We start from the raw sequence: 17,694 nt of genomic DNA on the forward strand, positions 1-17,694 counted from the left end.
ACCATCTATAAAGACCAGAGCTTATATCTTTTAAAAAAATTAGAAATAAAAAACAAAATATCAGGTAAAAAAACACATTTAAGATGTTTATATATTTGGTCTTTCAATAGAATTCTCCACATGTTGATTACTATGTAAACCAGTTTTTTTAAAAATAACCAGATATGTAAGAACAGAGGGATGAACCAATTAGATGGCACTGCTCTGCATTCTCCTTGCAATGAGAAACTATATATATTTTGATAAATGGACACAGCTCCATTCAGCAAATTGCTCTGTGTATTGTGGTAAATTCTTGTGCAATTACAGAACTTCGCTGGAATGCCCAGTGGTCTCTAGATAAATTCCTTCACCCTCTATGGTAACAACTTGTCAGGTAGACTCATTTCCTGTTTTTTATCTAAGCACTAAAGGAACTTGAAGGACCTTCATGAGTTTGGGACGAGTCAGAGTATGATCTATCTCTTACTAGCAGTAATTTTTAAACACAAAAGACAACTTCAGTATTTATTCTAACTGAATTTTGCTCACTCCAAAATACACTTTGGCTCAATAAGTAGTTAACAGCAGACAATAATTTAACACCCCCAAAACACGTTGTTTTTACACATATATTAATTTCTTTTTCTTTAAAGAGTCTGAGTTTTAGTTCTGCTAGAATTTCCTGTGTTCTTCTACACCAGCGTCATAGGAAATCCTAATGTTCTCAAGATTTCTTTCATTTCATTGCACCTGCTTTTCAGGATCAACAAGTTAGTTTACAAGCTTGAAGTCTCAAATTCAAAATACTTACTTGTGGGTGAAATAAGAATCCTGGAGAAGGTCTCAAGTATTTCTCTTTTAAAGCTTCAAGTGGGTCAGTTAGTTTTCTTTTCTCTACTCTGAAAGGTTAAAATTAGTTTTTGGAGATGAATCAGTCTCATATATCAATCACTATATAATTACTGACATTTCAAACAGCTAACAATAAAGCAAATGGTAGGTTTCTGGGAAGCACACTGATAAAAATATAAAGACATCTGTTCAGTTCTTGAAGAATACTCAGGGCACTTCTAGGCACTCAAAGAAAGAAGGTCCTATTTATAATGGCAAAATCCGATTGAATGACTAGTAATAACAGTAGTGAGGAAATATAAAAAATGAAGAGTCATGAAACCGGAGGGACTGGTCATACATTTGTACCTTTCCATTTCAAATGGAGACAAGAAGGCTGGATGATTTTGAAATCATGAGGACAGAGTCCATTTTGAAAATTAAAGTCATTTTCTACCAAGAAAGTGTTCCCCTAGATATTCATTAAGTTTCTCCCGTCCTTGCCAATGACAGCAGGAGAGTTTCTAAGCATACTCTGCACGCTGCCACCTACTCTTGGAAGTATAGGTGTCTTCTTTTGGATGGCAAAAGGGGGTGGAGGGAAAAGGAAGAGGAATTTTTGAAGATAGACAGAGACATATAAAACTTATCTACATATCCCTTCTGCCTTAGAAATGTTTGTCATTCTATTTACCATTAGGTGTATAGGAAATGAGATCGTGGATTAAATTAATTTCTTTCACCAACTGTTGGTAATTTTCTTTTAAGAACTGTTGAGTAAGTATGCTTTTAAAATAGAATCAAAATTAATACAAACAGCTACCACTTTTTGAAATTTTGTATATGCTATGTTTTGCATTTATTATTTCACTTTTTGAAATAGGCCCTCTTACACCCATTTTAAGGATTTAAAAAAAAGTCTGAGACATGGGAAAGCTGAGATTTCAACTCAGGTCTTACACTAAAACTGGTGTTTAGGTCTTTCATGACTTTGGTAAAATGACAGGCCTAGGCCCTTAATTCAGAGTGAAATACCAGAGAGGAGACCAAGTTTCAACTAAGCAAGAGGAAGGTTAGGAGGTGAAGGAGAAGAGTGTAATGGATGTGTGGAGGGACTGAAAGCCCATTGCCACACGGAGGGTCTAAGAAAGAAAGTCTGAGGAATACTCTTCACAAAGGGCTGAGACGAATCACTGACTTGGAAACAACCTTCCTGGCAATGTGTGACATACAATCCACACACAAAATACGGAAGTGCTGTTTTCCCTTCTTTTCCCTTCTCTTATTGGGACTGCCACAGGAATCAAGACATAATAATTGAAGAAAAGTGCCCAAGCCTGATTACGACGGCTCAGATATTTTTGTATTGTCCTTTTTAATCCCCTTGCAGTGGGGTTAGCCCTCAACACAGTGGCAGGATTTCTTAGTTAATGTATTATAGATAATAGGAGGCAGAAAAGGAAGGAGTTTTTAGTGAAAAGGGTTTGCAGCTCTAGTTCCTACTAAGTAATAGGAATCAATAAATATCGTTGAATGAAAGAGGAGCACAAAACTGTTCATAAAAGACAATTAGGCAAAAATACGAAAATAGTCTCATCTTAAACAAGTCCAATAAACAATGATCCACATGTTCCATTATTTCTTGACAATGGTCAAGAGTTGAGTGAGAAAGTAAATGTGAAAATGCTTGGTAATATTTAAAATCCATAATTTACTCAATACTTTTAAAGAAAGCTGGTATTTAAAAACTAAGTCATTCTGAATTTCAAGTGAGTGTTACACAATGCTGTCTAAGAGGCTTTTTATTAAGCATATATGTTTCCCCCAAAGAATTTTTGGATGCATCAAAGAAAACTGGATAATGAGCATATGAACAGAGACACGTTTTTCAAAACCAAACATTCACATTATACACAAGACATTTTTGTGACTAATATTTCATTTACTTTGGACTCCTGGGAGATTTATTTAGCAACAGAATATGAACAGTACTTACTAAGGATGCGTTGGTAGGTTAACAAAGAGAAAACTCATGCTGTTCTATGTCCCATCTCATTTCAAATATCCTGACCCATTTAAGTCCCCACACATATTTGCATTAATCCTTCAGGAGCCTCATTCTTCTGCCACTTGACAACTTGCTTTAAATACGGCTTTCCCATATTTTCCACTTAAAAAATGTGTTTAAAAATAAATTTATTGTCAAGGGAAAGAACTCAGTGGGCCTCATCCCAAACCCCAAATTCAGAGACATCCCAAAATAAGTCCAAACCTAATGAGTTGACCATCTGAGTAAAAAATGAATTCACTAGATCAAACAACTTTACTCTCTGCCTTATAATAATAACAAAAATAATTTGTTACAAGCCATAGCTTTAGAATGTAAAAACTGCCCTCTGTTCACATGTCCACGTCGAATGGTCTCTTATCCTCCCTTACCTGTAAATCGGGTCCATAAAAAAAGGAGTGGGTCTAGCGTGCTGCAAGGAACTGTCCGATGCGGGTCTCGATTCAATGTTGCTTCCTTTCTTTTCCCCAAACACGTGGTTTTTACGGGGCTCGGTCAGCTTTGTTCCACTGGCTCTACTCCTACTGCCCATACTTAGATCCAGGGGCTGGTCTTGGCTTGTGGCAGGTGTTGCTGGAGGCTTGGAGGGTCCTGGAGTCAAGGGCTTCTCGTCCTTTCGCTTAGTGGTGAGATCAAAGGGAGACTCAGAGCTTCCCTTCTGCAGTTTCTTGACTTCACTTGGTGATTGGGGTTCCATTTTCAAAGGTAACGATCTCAAGTCTCTATCAGGAAATGGGTACATTGATTGAGAGAATGCTGGAAAAAACGGGAGGGGAAACATGGAAGGGTAAGGTAAAGCTCCAACTTTTTTGTCTTGCAGCCCCACCAGTCCTGTTGAACCAAAGTATTTTTCAGCAATAGAAGCAATAGCCTTTATAGAATCATTCACAGCTCCTGACACCGCAGTGTGCTCCTCTAAAGACGGTGGGAAAGTGGAATGATTGCTGTATTCTTTCCTATTATGTCCTGAAGCCAGATTCTGAAGAGGGCTTACTTTGTCTTTGAACATTTTACCATTTTCTTTAAATTTCTCTTTATCACTTTCAAGGTCACTTTCCAGATCAGAGCCCGAGGTTGTTTCCAGGTCACTGCCACTTGGTGTACTGACATCATCAAGGTCACTACTCTCTGACTGGTCACTCATTTTCTCAAGGGGCCTCTCTTCAGAGGACCCCTCGGGCTGGAGCTCCACTGGCTTATTGTCCCCTACAGGTGGGTGTTTAGATAGTGCCTTCAAAATATCCTGTGTAGCTGGCAGTATCTGAGGATGTGTCATGAGGGGACTTTGACTTTTGTTTGTCTGTTCAGTACTTGATAGTCCTTTAACAGGAGAACTAGCAGGTATCAAAGGAGGCCTGTGGTACAAGCCGGAAGGAAACAGACCAGGGAAGCTAAAAGAAAATCCAGGAGCTGTTGGAAAGGTAAGACCAGCGGGATGCCTATTGGCACCAAAATAGTCAGCAAGGCCCGGGTTGGCATGACTCATATTAACCATGGACGTTTTATCCATAGCGGGGGTTCCAGGAAGTGAAATGCCTTGGCCAAAAAATCCACCTGCCGCAAAATGGTTCTTGCCCTCACAAAACCTCCTGTGTTTATTTAAGGAAGACGTAGTGCTGAACATTTGTCCACAGTCTTTGCACTTGATTTGGGTTCTGCAATCAGCATGCATGCGCTTATGACGACAAAGGTTTGAAAACTGAGTATAGGATTTATGGCAGACCTCACCTGTGTGCAAACAACAAAAAAGAATCTCAGGCTTTATGGCAATTGCTGCTGAATTTAGCAAGTATCACAATTGGTTTACCCAAAATTTCAATTAGGAAGCCAGGAAAAGTTGTTGGAGGTACCAATCTGGGTGCTCCAAACACAGAAATCCCCATTTCACTAGATTCCAAAGCAAGGCATCCAACCTGACAAATGTCTTGAGGCAGCACAAATATTTCATATATAAGTATATATAAAGATTTCTGTCATCCCCATTGCATATTTTGCATCGTAATTTGTGTATTTAAGTATTTATAGAAAAGTCCGGTTCCAGCATGCATTGATTTCCCACCCAACGCCTACCCTAACAGAATCTTAAAAATTAAAGTCTTAAGCACAATACATAACAGGAACCCCTTTAAACTTTTAGACCACTCCAAGAATTCTAAGTCGGAGGCACCGACACAAAATAAAACAGCCTTTCCCTCGACTGGCAACTTTACCTTTATTCCCTCTCCCCTTGGGGAAAAAGCCTGTGACTGCTCTACCATTATTTAATTTGTGTTATATCATACGCTCTCATCATTCACACATCAAAGCCACACAACAATGCACATTGTGTATTCGGAGACATTTTTAACAATCATTTTCATGATTCGAGAAAGACTGACATAATTTACAATGGCTCTATTTTAAGCCTGCAAAGGAAACTAAATTGAATGTGGCCCATCCTGCATTGCTGGTTCCCATGAACTACGATCACGTCCTCTGACTTCCCCTCACACCAGCGGTTGTGCTAACCTTCCTGCATTTCTGAAACCCCCGTCCTTGGGAAATATGTCCACTCGCTGTCATATCTTCGCCGGTTATCTCAGGGCTTGACTTCTATGGGGTTTAGCCAACTACGGTAAGCAGGGGAGGGTGCTCTGAATGCTCTAATCCAGAAAGAACACAGCAGGGTGCGGCCAGGAAAGAACCCTCTTTGTGGAGCATTTGCCAAAAAAGTAGAACATCTCTCTTCTCACATATTACGTGAGAATAGAACTAAGTGTATTTTGAGACCAAGCTTCGTAACCTTTAAGAACTCCTTTGCTAAGTACGAATCCCCCTCACTTCGCAGTTTGGCAGGATTATCGTGCCCATTTCCTAAGCATCACATTGTTTAATCTTACTTTAGTAGAGATGAATCCACTTTATGTGTGAGTTTACTGTAAACGATTCTGTGCACGTTTAATACATGCAGAAACATGATACACCTTGTCGGTAGTTACTGAAACAAATTTATATAAGAAATTAAATTAAAGACAAAATGCAACATTTATTGCTTTCATGTGATGATTGCCTTTAAGCGCAGAATGGTGGAGCTCCTAAATTAAAGCAATAATAATTGAAAGAAATAAAAAACTCGAAGGAGATTTTATAGATGTTCAGTCATGCAAAACTCACCCAAAAGTTGGATTATCCCACACACCACCAAACAGGAAAGACCAAGTGATTCCATAATACTTCTTTTACTACTAATGATTAAAATGCACTGCGGCATATATCAGGGTGCTTAGTAATAGTAAAGGAGCTTTCAACTGTGGGATGATTCATAACATTATAGAGGCCGTAACATGCATTTTAATGGGAAGAGAAGATGTGAGTGATTTCTTTTCAAATCATCCTACTGGAATATACTGACCAGAGGCTGCTTTAAAAGTATGTACTCTTTAACCATATACAATAAATATACGTGCTATTTAAATTCTTTGATACACTAATTAAAACCATACAATGTAGAGGGTGGAAACATGAGGCTTTCGCTGGTTACACTAATTCAGCTATGAGCAGTAACAAGAAGTAGTAAATAAAATGTCGTTGGAATTATAAAAGTGCACTCATCGAGAAAGTAACACCTCTCCTCTGGGCATTAAAAGGCGTTGAGAAAATGTCTTGATGGGTCTTCAGCCACGGTATAAACTTTTGAAAGGTTTGCAATTTTTTGGCAAAGAAATATCGCTCTCTAGACTTCTCTCTTGGAGCCGGATGGATTTAAGAAATCAAGACCTTCTCTATCTCGGAGTAACAGAAGTTGCATTTGACTTCCCTGGTTGCACCCTCTATTACCCAGATGAGCAAGGGCTGTGTCAGGTCTTAGGAACGTAGAATCTGGGATGTTTCCCTAGGCAGGAGCTTTGTTTTTCTCACTTGAAGGTCTGGCCTGGCCCACCACAAACCACCAGGCCTCCAGGTAAATGGCTCAATTGATGATGAAGTCTATACTCTACTGTAATTTTCTTAGTAATAAGGAATTAGCCAGCAGTTAACATTGCATTTTTCTACTTATTAAACAAATTAAGAGGTATTTTGAATATGTTCAGCCTATTAGAGCATGTGGTTTCTATTTGGGAAGGCTGGAGGTTTCTGTAAAGGCAGTGAGTAATTACCTTAGCACTGGTGACTTTGGGCTCAAGCTTGGCGGTACACTGTAATAAGAGACAGTTGCCATAAACACACCAGTGGGGGTAAATCATGGTGTGTGGCCTTCTGGTGAGAAACAGATATCAACTCTAGGTGAACCTCCTCCACTCCCAATCTCCGCACCAACTCTCCTCTTTTGTTCTGAAATTACATGGCTATTATTCATAATTACCCCATGGTTCTCTGTCAGATTTTATATTTGAAGAATGCCATCTGCTATTTAAATTTACCAATAATTACTGAAAATGCATTCATGGCAAATAGTTGTGCAAGCTGATTGGAAAGGGACACCCTATAGTGCTTTAAAATGAAACACTTGACTTCAACACAATTAAAATTCCAGATCCCAGAACCTTATATGATAGGAATCTGTATTTTCTGAATTTTGGTTTAAATAATAGAGAAAGCATTAAATGGGTGATCATAATTCGTTTGGTCTATTTTTTTCCCACCAAAACACAATAAATGTTTAAAGTCTGTTTCTGAGAAATCAGAAATAAATGAGTTATTTATGCCCGTAATACTTGCAAGTACATTTTTAAGGGCGTTACGACCTAGAGTCAGAAATGCCTTTATGAGACAAGAAGTCTAAAATTTCTATTGTATACTTTATTTCCCGTGACTTTCAACAGAGCTTCCCCAAGGGAGGCTAGAGCACCCTTTTGTTTATCAGCTAGTCCTCTTCACTCCACCCAGGGAACAGAAGAACATATGAGCAAAACAAGACTTTAGCGTAAGCTGGAAAGGGGGAAAACAAAAAAAAAAACCAACAACAACAAAAAAAACTCCCTTGGTGCTTGGAAGCACAAAAGAGGGCTGTGTCGAGGTAATAAAACGAGGAGGGTTAGTCTCTGGCATCTCCATGTTGGCACTAAAAAATATTTTTTGCCCATCAGGTCCTGTAGTAGTGTCTCATACACCTACTACAGACTATTGCATATTTGTCAGAAAAAAAAAATGTGTTATAAGGGTTCCCAAGTCAGAGGTTTTTGCCAACTATGGAGTGTGCTTCAATCAGTTCTATGCTCGTCTGGATCCAAAATCAGTCTTGACGTTTGTAGCACAACTCAGTGAGTCACTGTGTTTGTATGCCCTGCTGAGCAATGGATCAAAAGAAGTCCAGAGTCATTGCCCAGAGGGACCGAAAACAACTGATTTTCCTCATGAAACATCTCAGCATAATACAGGGAACAGGAGTGGGTGGACAGAAGAAGAAGCAAACGAGCCCTGAGTTTTACTTTATGCAGAGTGTGTTACTCAAGTACAGGGACGTTCTAAGTAGGTGGTCAGATTGGCTGTCCCCTGAACACACACTGCCTGTAAATTTGCTTTAGTGCGGTGGGTTATAGAAGCATCGTGTCCGGCATCAAAGTGAGAATGTTCTGCTTTCCAAGTAACTGAGAACTACCGGCCGGCAGCCTGTGATTGGTAACAACGTGTAGATTAAGGGGAATTTTATTCCCCCCCTCTTTCCCCTCACACATACTCATACACACACACACACAGAGTCATAAGCCCCCTTGCCAAGTGGGGTACTTCCAGCCCTTTCTGATCCAGAACGGGTTTTTATCACTTCATCTCGTTTAGTGGCATCTGCCATTTTCAGCGTGAGACAAATCTGGTTGTCTCTATTAAATCCTACAACCTGGGGAGGCTTCCCTTCCATTACTTAATGACTTCTTTCTCCTCTCGTTATTGATTTCATCTAAAAGAAAACACCCCAGGGATTAGAGACAAAATACCCTGGATCTGGGTGTCAAAGATTTTCTTGTAACAGAAAATAGCCCTACTGGACTGGACCATAAATAGCTCATGCGGAGACACTTCCATGGCCACGCGGCCACTCTCCTGATCACAGTGCCTTTTGGACGAGAGAAGGATGCAGGAAGGAGGGCTGGAGTGTTAAAAACTTACAGATAAAGGGCTTCACACTGCTGTGGATGTGCTTGTGTTGTTTGAGGCCTGACGAAGTGGCAAACGTTTTGCCACACTCCGGGCACGCGTGGGCCCGGGCACCAACATGCTGAGAGCGGATGTGCCGCTGAAGGTTGCTAGGGTCCGTGAAAACCTGCTAGGAAATGAGTACTGATTAATCAAGAAACTTAATCCAAGGACACAATAAAGAAGACCAGGAATGACTCAAGAAGGAATTTTGTTTATTTGTTTTGCTTTTGTTTATTTGTTTTCCCCAAAGACCAAAAGAAAGTCATATTTCCAAAGCGTGAGCTCCTCTAGGATAGGGACTGTAAACTATTCAGCTCTGTATCCTTAGCACGAAATGTCCATCGGTATCAGTTGAAGAAGATAATTAATGGCATGATTAGACCATATTCAAGATCATTTTGATCCCATTTAGAGTGATTAGAGTTGAATAATAAAATGCCAACCAAGACGTGATTAAAACTGGTGTGCTATTTCCGTCCTCTAAACCAAGACACACTGTGTGCAAAATTGGGGGGAGTTTTACTAAAGTATCTCAAATCTACTCAAAGAGTTCCCCCAGGAGTTAAAGCTAACACTGTGTTTCAGCAAGTTACCATGAAGCTAAAACCATTCCTTTAAACACTGTACTAAAAAAAAAAAAAAAAAAGAAAAGAAAAGTCACCCACACTTCCGGGAGCAAAACATCTCTAAAGATAATTTCTAGTGCCACAATTTCCACTGGCATGAAGAAAGATATTCAAATGATATGAGAAGTTTTTGGAAATAGAAATCAACTTCAATGACATCAGGACATCTTTTAGTTCATTGAGAACCACGAAAATTAAATGATGTGAGTTACTGTTTTCATAATTCAGAGTCATGGTCAAGGTGGAGTGCTTTCCTTGCACCCTTATGCTGTTCAGCAGTGGCCACTAAGGCACGCTTTTAATTAGAACCAAGTGATGATTTATGGTGGGGACTTGGGTGGAAAAATCTGCAAATTTAGGAGTCTCCTATTCTTTCTGAATAGGCATCCAGAAACTTTATGTGACTTCCTCACAAACTGCTATTAAAATAAATTAGTAAATGTGCATTGGATAAAATTTTCATTCTCCATAAGGCTATAAAACAACCCCACACTGGCAAGCCAGTAGCGGAACCAGGAATTTACCAAGGATGTCTGACACCTAGTTCTGGAACTCACCATTAAGCCTCACTTCCTCCCTTACAAAAATAAAAGGATACCCACTAAGTGTTTTTATACACTGTACTAATGCCTTTTAGCATACAACACTCAGTCTACTTTTCTCAAGATATTTATAGTTTCCCCTCTCAAGGCTTGTTTTTATATATCATAGCAAGTGATGGATTAAGAGAGAGCAGGATGACAGAGAGAGGCCAAGTAGTCTACAAATTCACTGTACCTTGGCACAGTTTTCACATTCATAGTGCTTTCCACTGTCATGTGACATCTGGTGGCGAATTAAATTGGACTTCCAGTTAAATGCCTTGGGACACTGATCGCACTTGTATTCCCTCTCTTCGGTATGTGACAACATGTGTTTCTCCAGGCTGTTAAGAGAACAATTGATTTAATAAGACATGGTGACAAAGAACACATTCATAAACAGAATGTCATTTTATTAGTAATCCAACCGGCAATTAAAGAAAAAAGAAGGAAAAGTGGTTGAGGTGAGGAAGACGAAGGAGAAGAAACAGGCCTGCAATGGACAAAAGAAAATGTATTTCTCCTAGACTGTGTCTCTCACTAACATGAGAGAAGTACCCTTGTTGTTAGAAAATAAATCGGATACGACTATCAGGGATTAGCTGCCAATTCAAGGGCACGGTAAGTGACTTGTCATTTGTCCAGGTCTCGATTCACTACACCATTCTAAGGGCAACACATACTGCTCATACCCACTTAATTCAAACACAAACACTCAAACAGAAGATCCTCAAAAATGCTTAAGAACATGCAGGCAGGTATGCTATCTAAGGCCTATAACCTCTAGATTCAAAAAGGTACTCTTGTTTCTACCCATACCACCATATGGGGAAGTGAGCCGTACACTAACTATTCAACAAGCAACTTCCCAATATAACCCTAGGACGGATGGATGGATGGTCAAGCAGATGAACTGACGAATGGATATGGATATACACAGATATGGAAGTGTACATATATATAGAGCCTATGAATTAGGGAGGAAAGAAAAGTGTATAATATTATAAGCGGATGCACTATTAAAGCCCCTCAAAAGAAAAGCATAGTTAGAAGTTTCTCACAAGCACAATTTCTCTGGTTTAAAGCTTAGAATATTTTTGCTTCTCAAATATTTCCCTCTCTTCTAAAACTGGTATATGAAATCTGCATGAATGCAATGAAAAGCAAATATTATAGATAATGGATTGCTGTGATACTCAGATGTCTGTAACATGTTTGTTAATTAAATACACACATATAACACACTGGGATGCTACCCCCAAATAAAATAATCAGAGCTCCTTGGAGAAACAGCCTGTTTCAAAGTTGAAGCCCAAGATACACAAGATGGGCCCTGAACATCTTGTTACGGCAAAATGCAAGAAAATTATATATCAGGTCAAAAGAATTAAGGTAGCAACCTGAAAAGACACCCACTGACCAGAGATGAGGAAATTTAAGCATCAACAAAAATAATAATCTCATCCTTTAACAAACAATATTCAAAATCACACAAGCAAAGCCTCACTGGTCACACTTGGAAGATGCTGGGAAGCCAAATCATTATTCTGAAAACTGGTAAATAAAGAGGGAAAACTCACTCACATGTCTTGCCTTTCCTATATGAACTGTACTTCAGGGTGAGCAAATAAACAATGAGGGGAAGTTTCTTTGTATAGAATTAGTATAGATAATAATGAAAGAATGATAGAAGTAGAAAACATTCATTTTACAGCACATAAACAATTAATAAATCTAGGCAATCCATAAATAAATCTTGTGCCTCCCGAAGGAAATAAACCATAACATCAGTGAGGTATTCTTCCTAAAACAATGAACCTAAATCTGATCAAGGCTTGGGATATTTTACAGGAAGTAGAGAAGATGGAGAAAGATGTTAACACTAAGGGGACATGATCAGTAGAATCCAGACTGGAGGAAATGCTACAGGAAAAAGCAGTTTCTTCTATAAATAAATTTTAATGAGAGGGGAGGGAGGGGGAAGAGAGAGAAGAAAGAAAGAAAGAAAGAAAGAAAGAAAGAAAGAAAGAAAGAAAGAAAGAAAGAAAGAAAGAAAGAAAGAAAGAAAGAGAAAGAGAGAGAGAGAGAAAGAAAGAAAGAAAGAAAAAGAAGAAGAAAGAGAAAAAGAAAGAAAGAAAGATAGGAAGGAAGGAAGGAAGAAAGAAAGAAAGAAACTGACTTTGGAGGAACTTATAAATTAAAAGAGACATAAGAGATATGCCTACTAATTGCACTGGTGGACCTTAGTTTGATCTTAATTCAAACAAAAAACCCTAAAAATAATGAGATAACTGGGGGAATCTGAACACTGACTTTATATTTGGTAATCCTAAAGAATCATTATTTTTAAAGTGTGGTATTGAAATGTGTGTTTTGAGGAGTCCTTTTTTTCTACAGATACATACTGAGCTATTTATGAATAAAATGACATAATGTCCAGGATTTGTTTCAATAATCCGAACGAGTATAGCTGAGACAAGACTGGCCTTGCATGATAATTATTGAAACTGAGTCTATGGGGGTTTATTACACCATCCTCTCTAGTTTTGTATATTTTGAAACATTCCATAGTAAAAAGATACTAAAAAAAGACTACCAATCATGTAAGCACTCTTTCTTTCCCAAGTTTTATTTTTCTGTGAGATGAATATTCTAAATTCGAGTATCAAGTAAGATGCCTGTGTGCCTAGAAAAATCCAGTAGCGGTGTAGACTGTGTGCATGGCAGTATGTGTAAAAAAGTGCCCTTTCTCATATCTTGATAAATCAGAAATATCTTTCCCATATTTTTTCTCTTCCCCAGCTTCCTCCCTACAACCCTACTCATATTGGCACGTGAACTTACTTTTCCCGCCCCCATGAGTCAGTCGACTTTGTAATGCTATTCTATTTGAGCACAAATGGTGATATCTCTGTGAACAAAAGGTACCAGGAGATTACAGGTGTGTGGAGTCACCAGAACAGCCCTATCTTTATCTACAATATGTAATTCCCTGTTTGTTACACAAGTTGAAATGTTATTAAGAGAGTTAAGAGAGAGATACCATCAACCGCAGTTAACATTGAACTGAGTCAGGGACATCTTCCAATCATTGCACAGATTAGTATTCTCTGTCATCCTCAGTCACCCGGGGAAGGCATGCCATTTTATGACATATATAATATATTCCAATGTGTATGTCAACTCGTAAACTCTGAAATCTAGTGGTAGAGTTGGCCTATACATGGAGTCTTATTCCCGTGTCCTAACTCCAAAGAGATGATAGAGTTTCAAGAGTACAGTACATGGTATACAGGGGGAAAAATAAATAGCAGTGCAAAGGGAACTTTCCTTTCTTTCTTCTACTCGAGCATAAAATCCATATTGTTCCATGGAATTATCAGCTATCAGTTTATCAGTAATAGAAAGAATAAAAAGGCAAGTGGTTCTTACAGAAGCAAATGTGCATTTCTTTCACAAACAAAGAAGCAATCCAATCAGTCATTAGTGAAACTTCTCCACTTTTCATGGAACTTTAATTTATGGAGCTTTGCCTAGCCTTCTGGGTTCTTTTCAACTTCTGTATATCAATCTTTGTTCCTCGCCCCTTTTTTTTTTTTTTTTGTGGGGTAGCGGGGGAAGGGGTTATTTTTTTTTTTCCTCAACACTTTACAGAAAGATACAGAACAGAATAATTACCATGTCAAAAAAGGATTTCTCATTTGTATAAAGCAACAATATAGGATTCGACAAAGTGGAAAATATTCAGGGAATGTAGGTTCTGCCCATGGCTAAATTATATAACCAAAAATACCACTTAGATGGTCGACATCAGGTTGCATAGTGACATGCTAGATCCATCTGGCTGAGCTACCGAAAAGTAAGTTTTGAGAGTTCATCCAATACCAGATAATTAGGTTTCCTTATTGTTTTCCACTGAATGTTTGACTGAAGGAACCAAACTGACAGTTGGTTTTGGCATTAAGTAGAGTTGACTCGGGCTCAATCCTACAGCTAGTCAGAGTTAAGAACCTCTCTCCACCTAAGTGTCGCCATACACTTCTAGTGGGAAGTAGGAATTACATTTTAGTGTTTAGTCCACGAATTTTTGTTTTATAGTGTTGTCCATTATCTCTGATAACAAAATTGAAGGAAATATACTTAATCTCTGGCATCAGAGATACTGCTTTACATATAAATACTTTCCTTACCCACTGGTATTTATTACTTTCATTTCATTTTTTAATTTGGTCATAGTTATGTTTATGAGACATGCTATGACTTCATTACAAATCTATGTTTTACCAAATATCCGTAACAGACTTATTCTCTACATGGATTTATATTAAATAGTAAAGATGAGTACTGGGAAAGCCCTTTTAGTCCCCTTTACTCTCTAAAAGCAGGCCTGAATTTTCAAACCTAGAAATTCATTCTTTTGACTCAGTCTCCTCAAGGACTGGGTTATACTTGATGCTTTTTTAGTTACTTATGCACTAAAATCAATGACTACTGTGTGAAATCCTTTCCTGTAAGAAGCCTAGCCAGAGAAGAGGAGGCAGGGCAATCAACAGAGGGAAAGAGGAGAGAAAAGAAGGGGAGGCACTAAGAAAGGAGACAAAATGGTCAAGGGCAATAGGTAGAGAGTCCAAGATAAACCATGAGTAATTCATACTCTTGAGTAAGACCAGTTGATATACTACCATCCCCACTTAAATACAACATTATGCCCATTTGGAATTCTGATTCTAGGTTCCAAGAATCGTTTCTGGATTTAAAAGCAAAGAAATGAAAGCAATTATTAAAACTGCTTGTGCGCCGAGGCAAAAACCACTAGGTAGAAACAAACAGAAAACCTATTAGCTGGTTATATACATCCCTGATCTGAAAGACTGTTCTGCAGCATAATTATCAATACAGTTTTCCAAGGCTAGGTTCCAGAGTTGCTGTTTTAATAGAAATAAAAAAATGTTCTTGAATGAAGTTCAAAAGCCTACAAAAGTTAATATACTGCTGATACATGATTTTTACTTTGTTAAAAATAAGTATTAAAGAATAATTTCATTTAGATCAAGTTTATTTTTTCCCTTTTGGGAAACAGAACATTTTCTTCATTGGACATGATTTTCTTACTCTTTTATATATGTGCAGTTTAGATAAATCATTGAAATTGAAATCCACAGGTGACACGAATCTATCAAAAGATCATTGATCTTTCATTAAGTGTATACCAGAACCAATCTTTTTTTTTTTTTTTCTTAATCATCTAGATGTTTCTAGAGGCAGCTTTACTGTTTGGCATATGATGACTTTAATTGGCATCAGTGTTGTTCCAACGTTCTTGATTCTTCCTCTAAGTCATATTTTATGCTGCAACGTTAAGCTTTCAGTTCCCGATAACACTCCTTAAACAAACATAAACACATTATTTTCTGGCTAGCATCAAAATAACTAATTCCAACTCCACTGTAAATGTCTTACAGATAAGGATTTCCAGTGAAAACTGATTTCTGAACATGTCGCTAGCACACTTTTTCAGGCTCATCACAGTTCCAAATTTCCCATCTACATACATTCTGAAAATTCAGTATACCGACTGCATAACAACAACACTGGACTGCAGAGTAAATAAACATGTTCCGTAGTGCAACAAGCCATTTCTAACCTTTGCAAATCGGGGAAGACTTGGTCACATTCCTTACACTCCTGGATTGCATGTATGTCTCGGAGATCGTTTTCACTTTCGAGTTTTTGTTGGAAGTCTTCTTCCACCATTGAAAATGCTGAGTGAGGGGTACTGCAGGGGAACTTCTGGTGATCTGCTAGTTCAGCCTTGGACTCAAAGAGCTGGTCACAGTCCTCGCAGCGATACTGCCGTTCTTCTGTGAAAATAATTCAGATGTTACCAGGCCTGGGCCGCTCAGGAAGTGTCACCACAAACCAGCAGTTCTTACCGAATTATGGAAGACATACTAGAAATGATTTCACTGTCATTTCCACCACTGCAATTTTTAACCTGACTTAAAAATAATACCTGTAGAGAAGCCAGGACACAGCCCAGCAGGATAATGTGGTTCCTGTGGCTACAGTATAGCTTCCTTACCAGATAAAAACGTTACGGCTTAAACCCTCCCAGGAGTTAATATTGATTAAAAGTAATAATGACTGCTGACTGAGCATCATCTATTTCCTCGACCCTGTTCATGGGTTACTGATATTTCTCAAAACCCGATCAGGAGAAACTGTAAGTCGGATTTTTATCCCATTCTCAGATGAGGCTACTAAAGCTCAGAGAAGTTCAGTAACCAGTCAGGGATTATAGACCCAAGGGGTCGTGCCAGGATTTGAACCCATCTCTGTCTCACACCCTTCTCACTGTACCGTGTTACCTGGAGGGCACGTGGGATACTGAGTCCCCGTCTGCGTCATGCTGACACCTGGTTAATAGCAGCAAACTTGGATGTTTCATTACATTCCCCATTACCATGTAATGGGACACAGGATGTTTTTAGTACCCTTCGAGCCTAATTTATGTTACCCTAGGGTCAGTGCTAATTGGCAGGGCCCTGTTAAACAGCAAATATATGCATTGGCACTCTGAATCAGTAGGATAAATAAGTGGTCATAGTGGGAACTAGCGATAACAAGGTTATCAAGTGTCAGGTAGGGATGGTATTGTTCCTATCCTTTCCATCTGAATCACTTTTAGCCTGCTCGTGAGGCCATACTACGCACAGCCCACACAGACACAATCGCAGAAGGCTTGGAAACAGTTCACAATGCTGAAAAGACACCCAGGGCAACGTGACACATGATCCCTGTTTTATAGCCCTACAGCCAGGGCCTATAGCCAGTTGTGCACCGACTGACTGTTTTTGTGGGAATCGTTTAGTCACCAACAAATGCTAGGCATTTTGCTAGGCAATGACTATATAAGAAACTCAAGGGCATAGACATGTGAACAGACAGCGTGTGATATATTTTATGACCGATGCATGCATAGGGCCCAAGGGAGCCCAGAGGAACGTGTCTAATCCATCTAATCTGAGGGAGAGAGGTTCAGAAAAGGCTTTGGAATGAGCGAGCATCCACCAGGTGAAGTGGGATGACGGAGGACGTCTCAGGCAATGGAAACAGCGTGGACAGATGGTAAAGGAAAGGAAGAGCATGGCAGCTTGTGGAAAGGCAAAGCTGCAGTAAAACAAGGCAGGTCGATAGGGTGCGTGTAGGGAAGCAACGGGAAGTGAAGGAAGAGAGGATAGCAGGTCACTAGGGGCTTTTGGGGCCCGTGCTAAGAAGGGAGCAGAAAGCCACTGAAAGTCGGAAAGCCTAGCTAGAGTGTGAGAAGTTAAGTAGAAGTCAAATGGGACACCACTGCTATAAGCCACACACAATTCTGGTTTCATTTAAACTAAACCGGTAACAGGGAGCCCAGGACGGTAAAGAAATCACTATGTAGATTTAGTATGTGTGTCAACTTTGGACGGTAGAGGGTTACGGATTTATTCTAAAA

At 39.0% G+C, this 17,694-nt stretch overlaps 1 protein-coding gene across 12 annotated transcripts in view; it reads right to left on the minus strand.

Moving 5' to 3' along the window:
- The window catches only part of MECOM (MDS1 and EVI1 complex locus), a 541,324-nt gene that overhangs the window by 28,390 nt on the left and 495,240 nt on the right, over positions 1-17,694 (minus strand). For 9 of the 12 annotated variants that reach the window (XM_081829261.1, XM_081829230.1, XM_081829209.1 and 6 more), the window contains 5 exons: positions 15,847-16,063; positions 10,399-10,546; positions 8,966-9,122; positions 3,253-4,609; positions 794-881 (listed from right to left, as the gene is read on the minus strand). In XM_081829261.1, the coding sequence (XP_081685387.1) occupies positions 794-881; positions 3,253-4,609; positions 8,966-9,122; positions 10,399-10,546; positions 15,847-16,063 (1,967 nt within the window). The remainder of the gene's footprint in view (positions 1-793; positions 882-3,252; positions 4,610-8,965; positions 9,123-10,398; positions 10,547-15,846; positions 16,064-17,694) is intronic. The other 3 variants (XM_081829240.1, XM_081829219.1, XM_081829284.1) reach the window with 2 other exon arrangements.

This window comes from Leptonychotes weddellii, chromosome 1, assembly GCF_054177405.1.
Source record: "Leptonychotes weddellii isolate Sample4059 chromosome 1, ASM5417740v2, whole genome shotgun sequence".
NCBI classification, from domain to species: domain Eukaryota; kingdom Metazoa; phylum Chordata; class Mammalia; order Carnivora; family Phocidae; genus Leptonychotes; species Leptonychotes weddellii.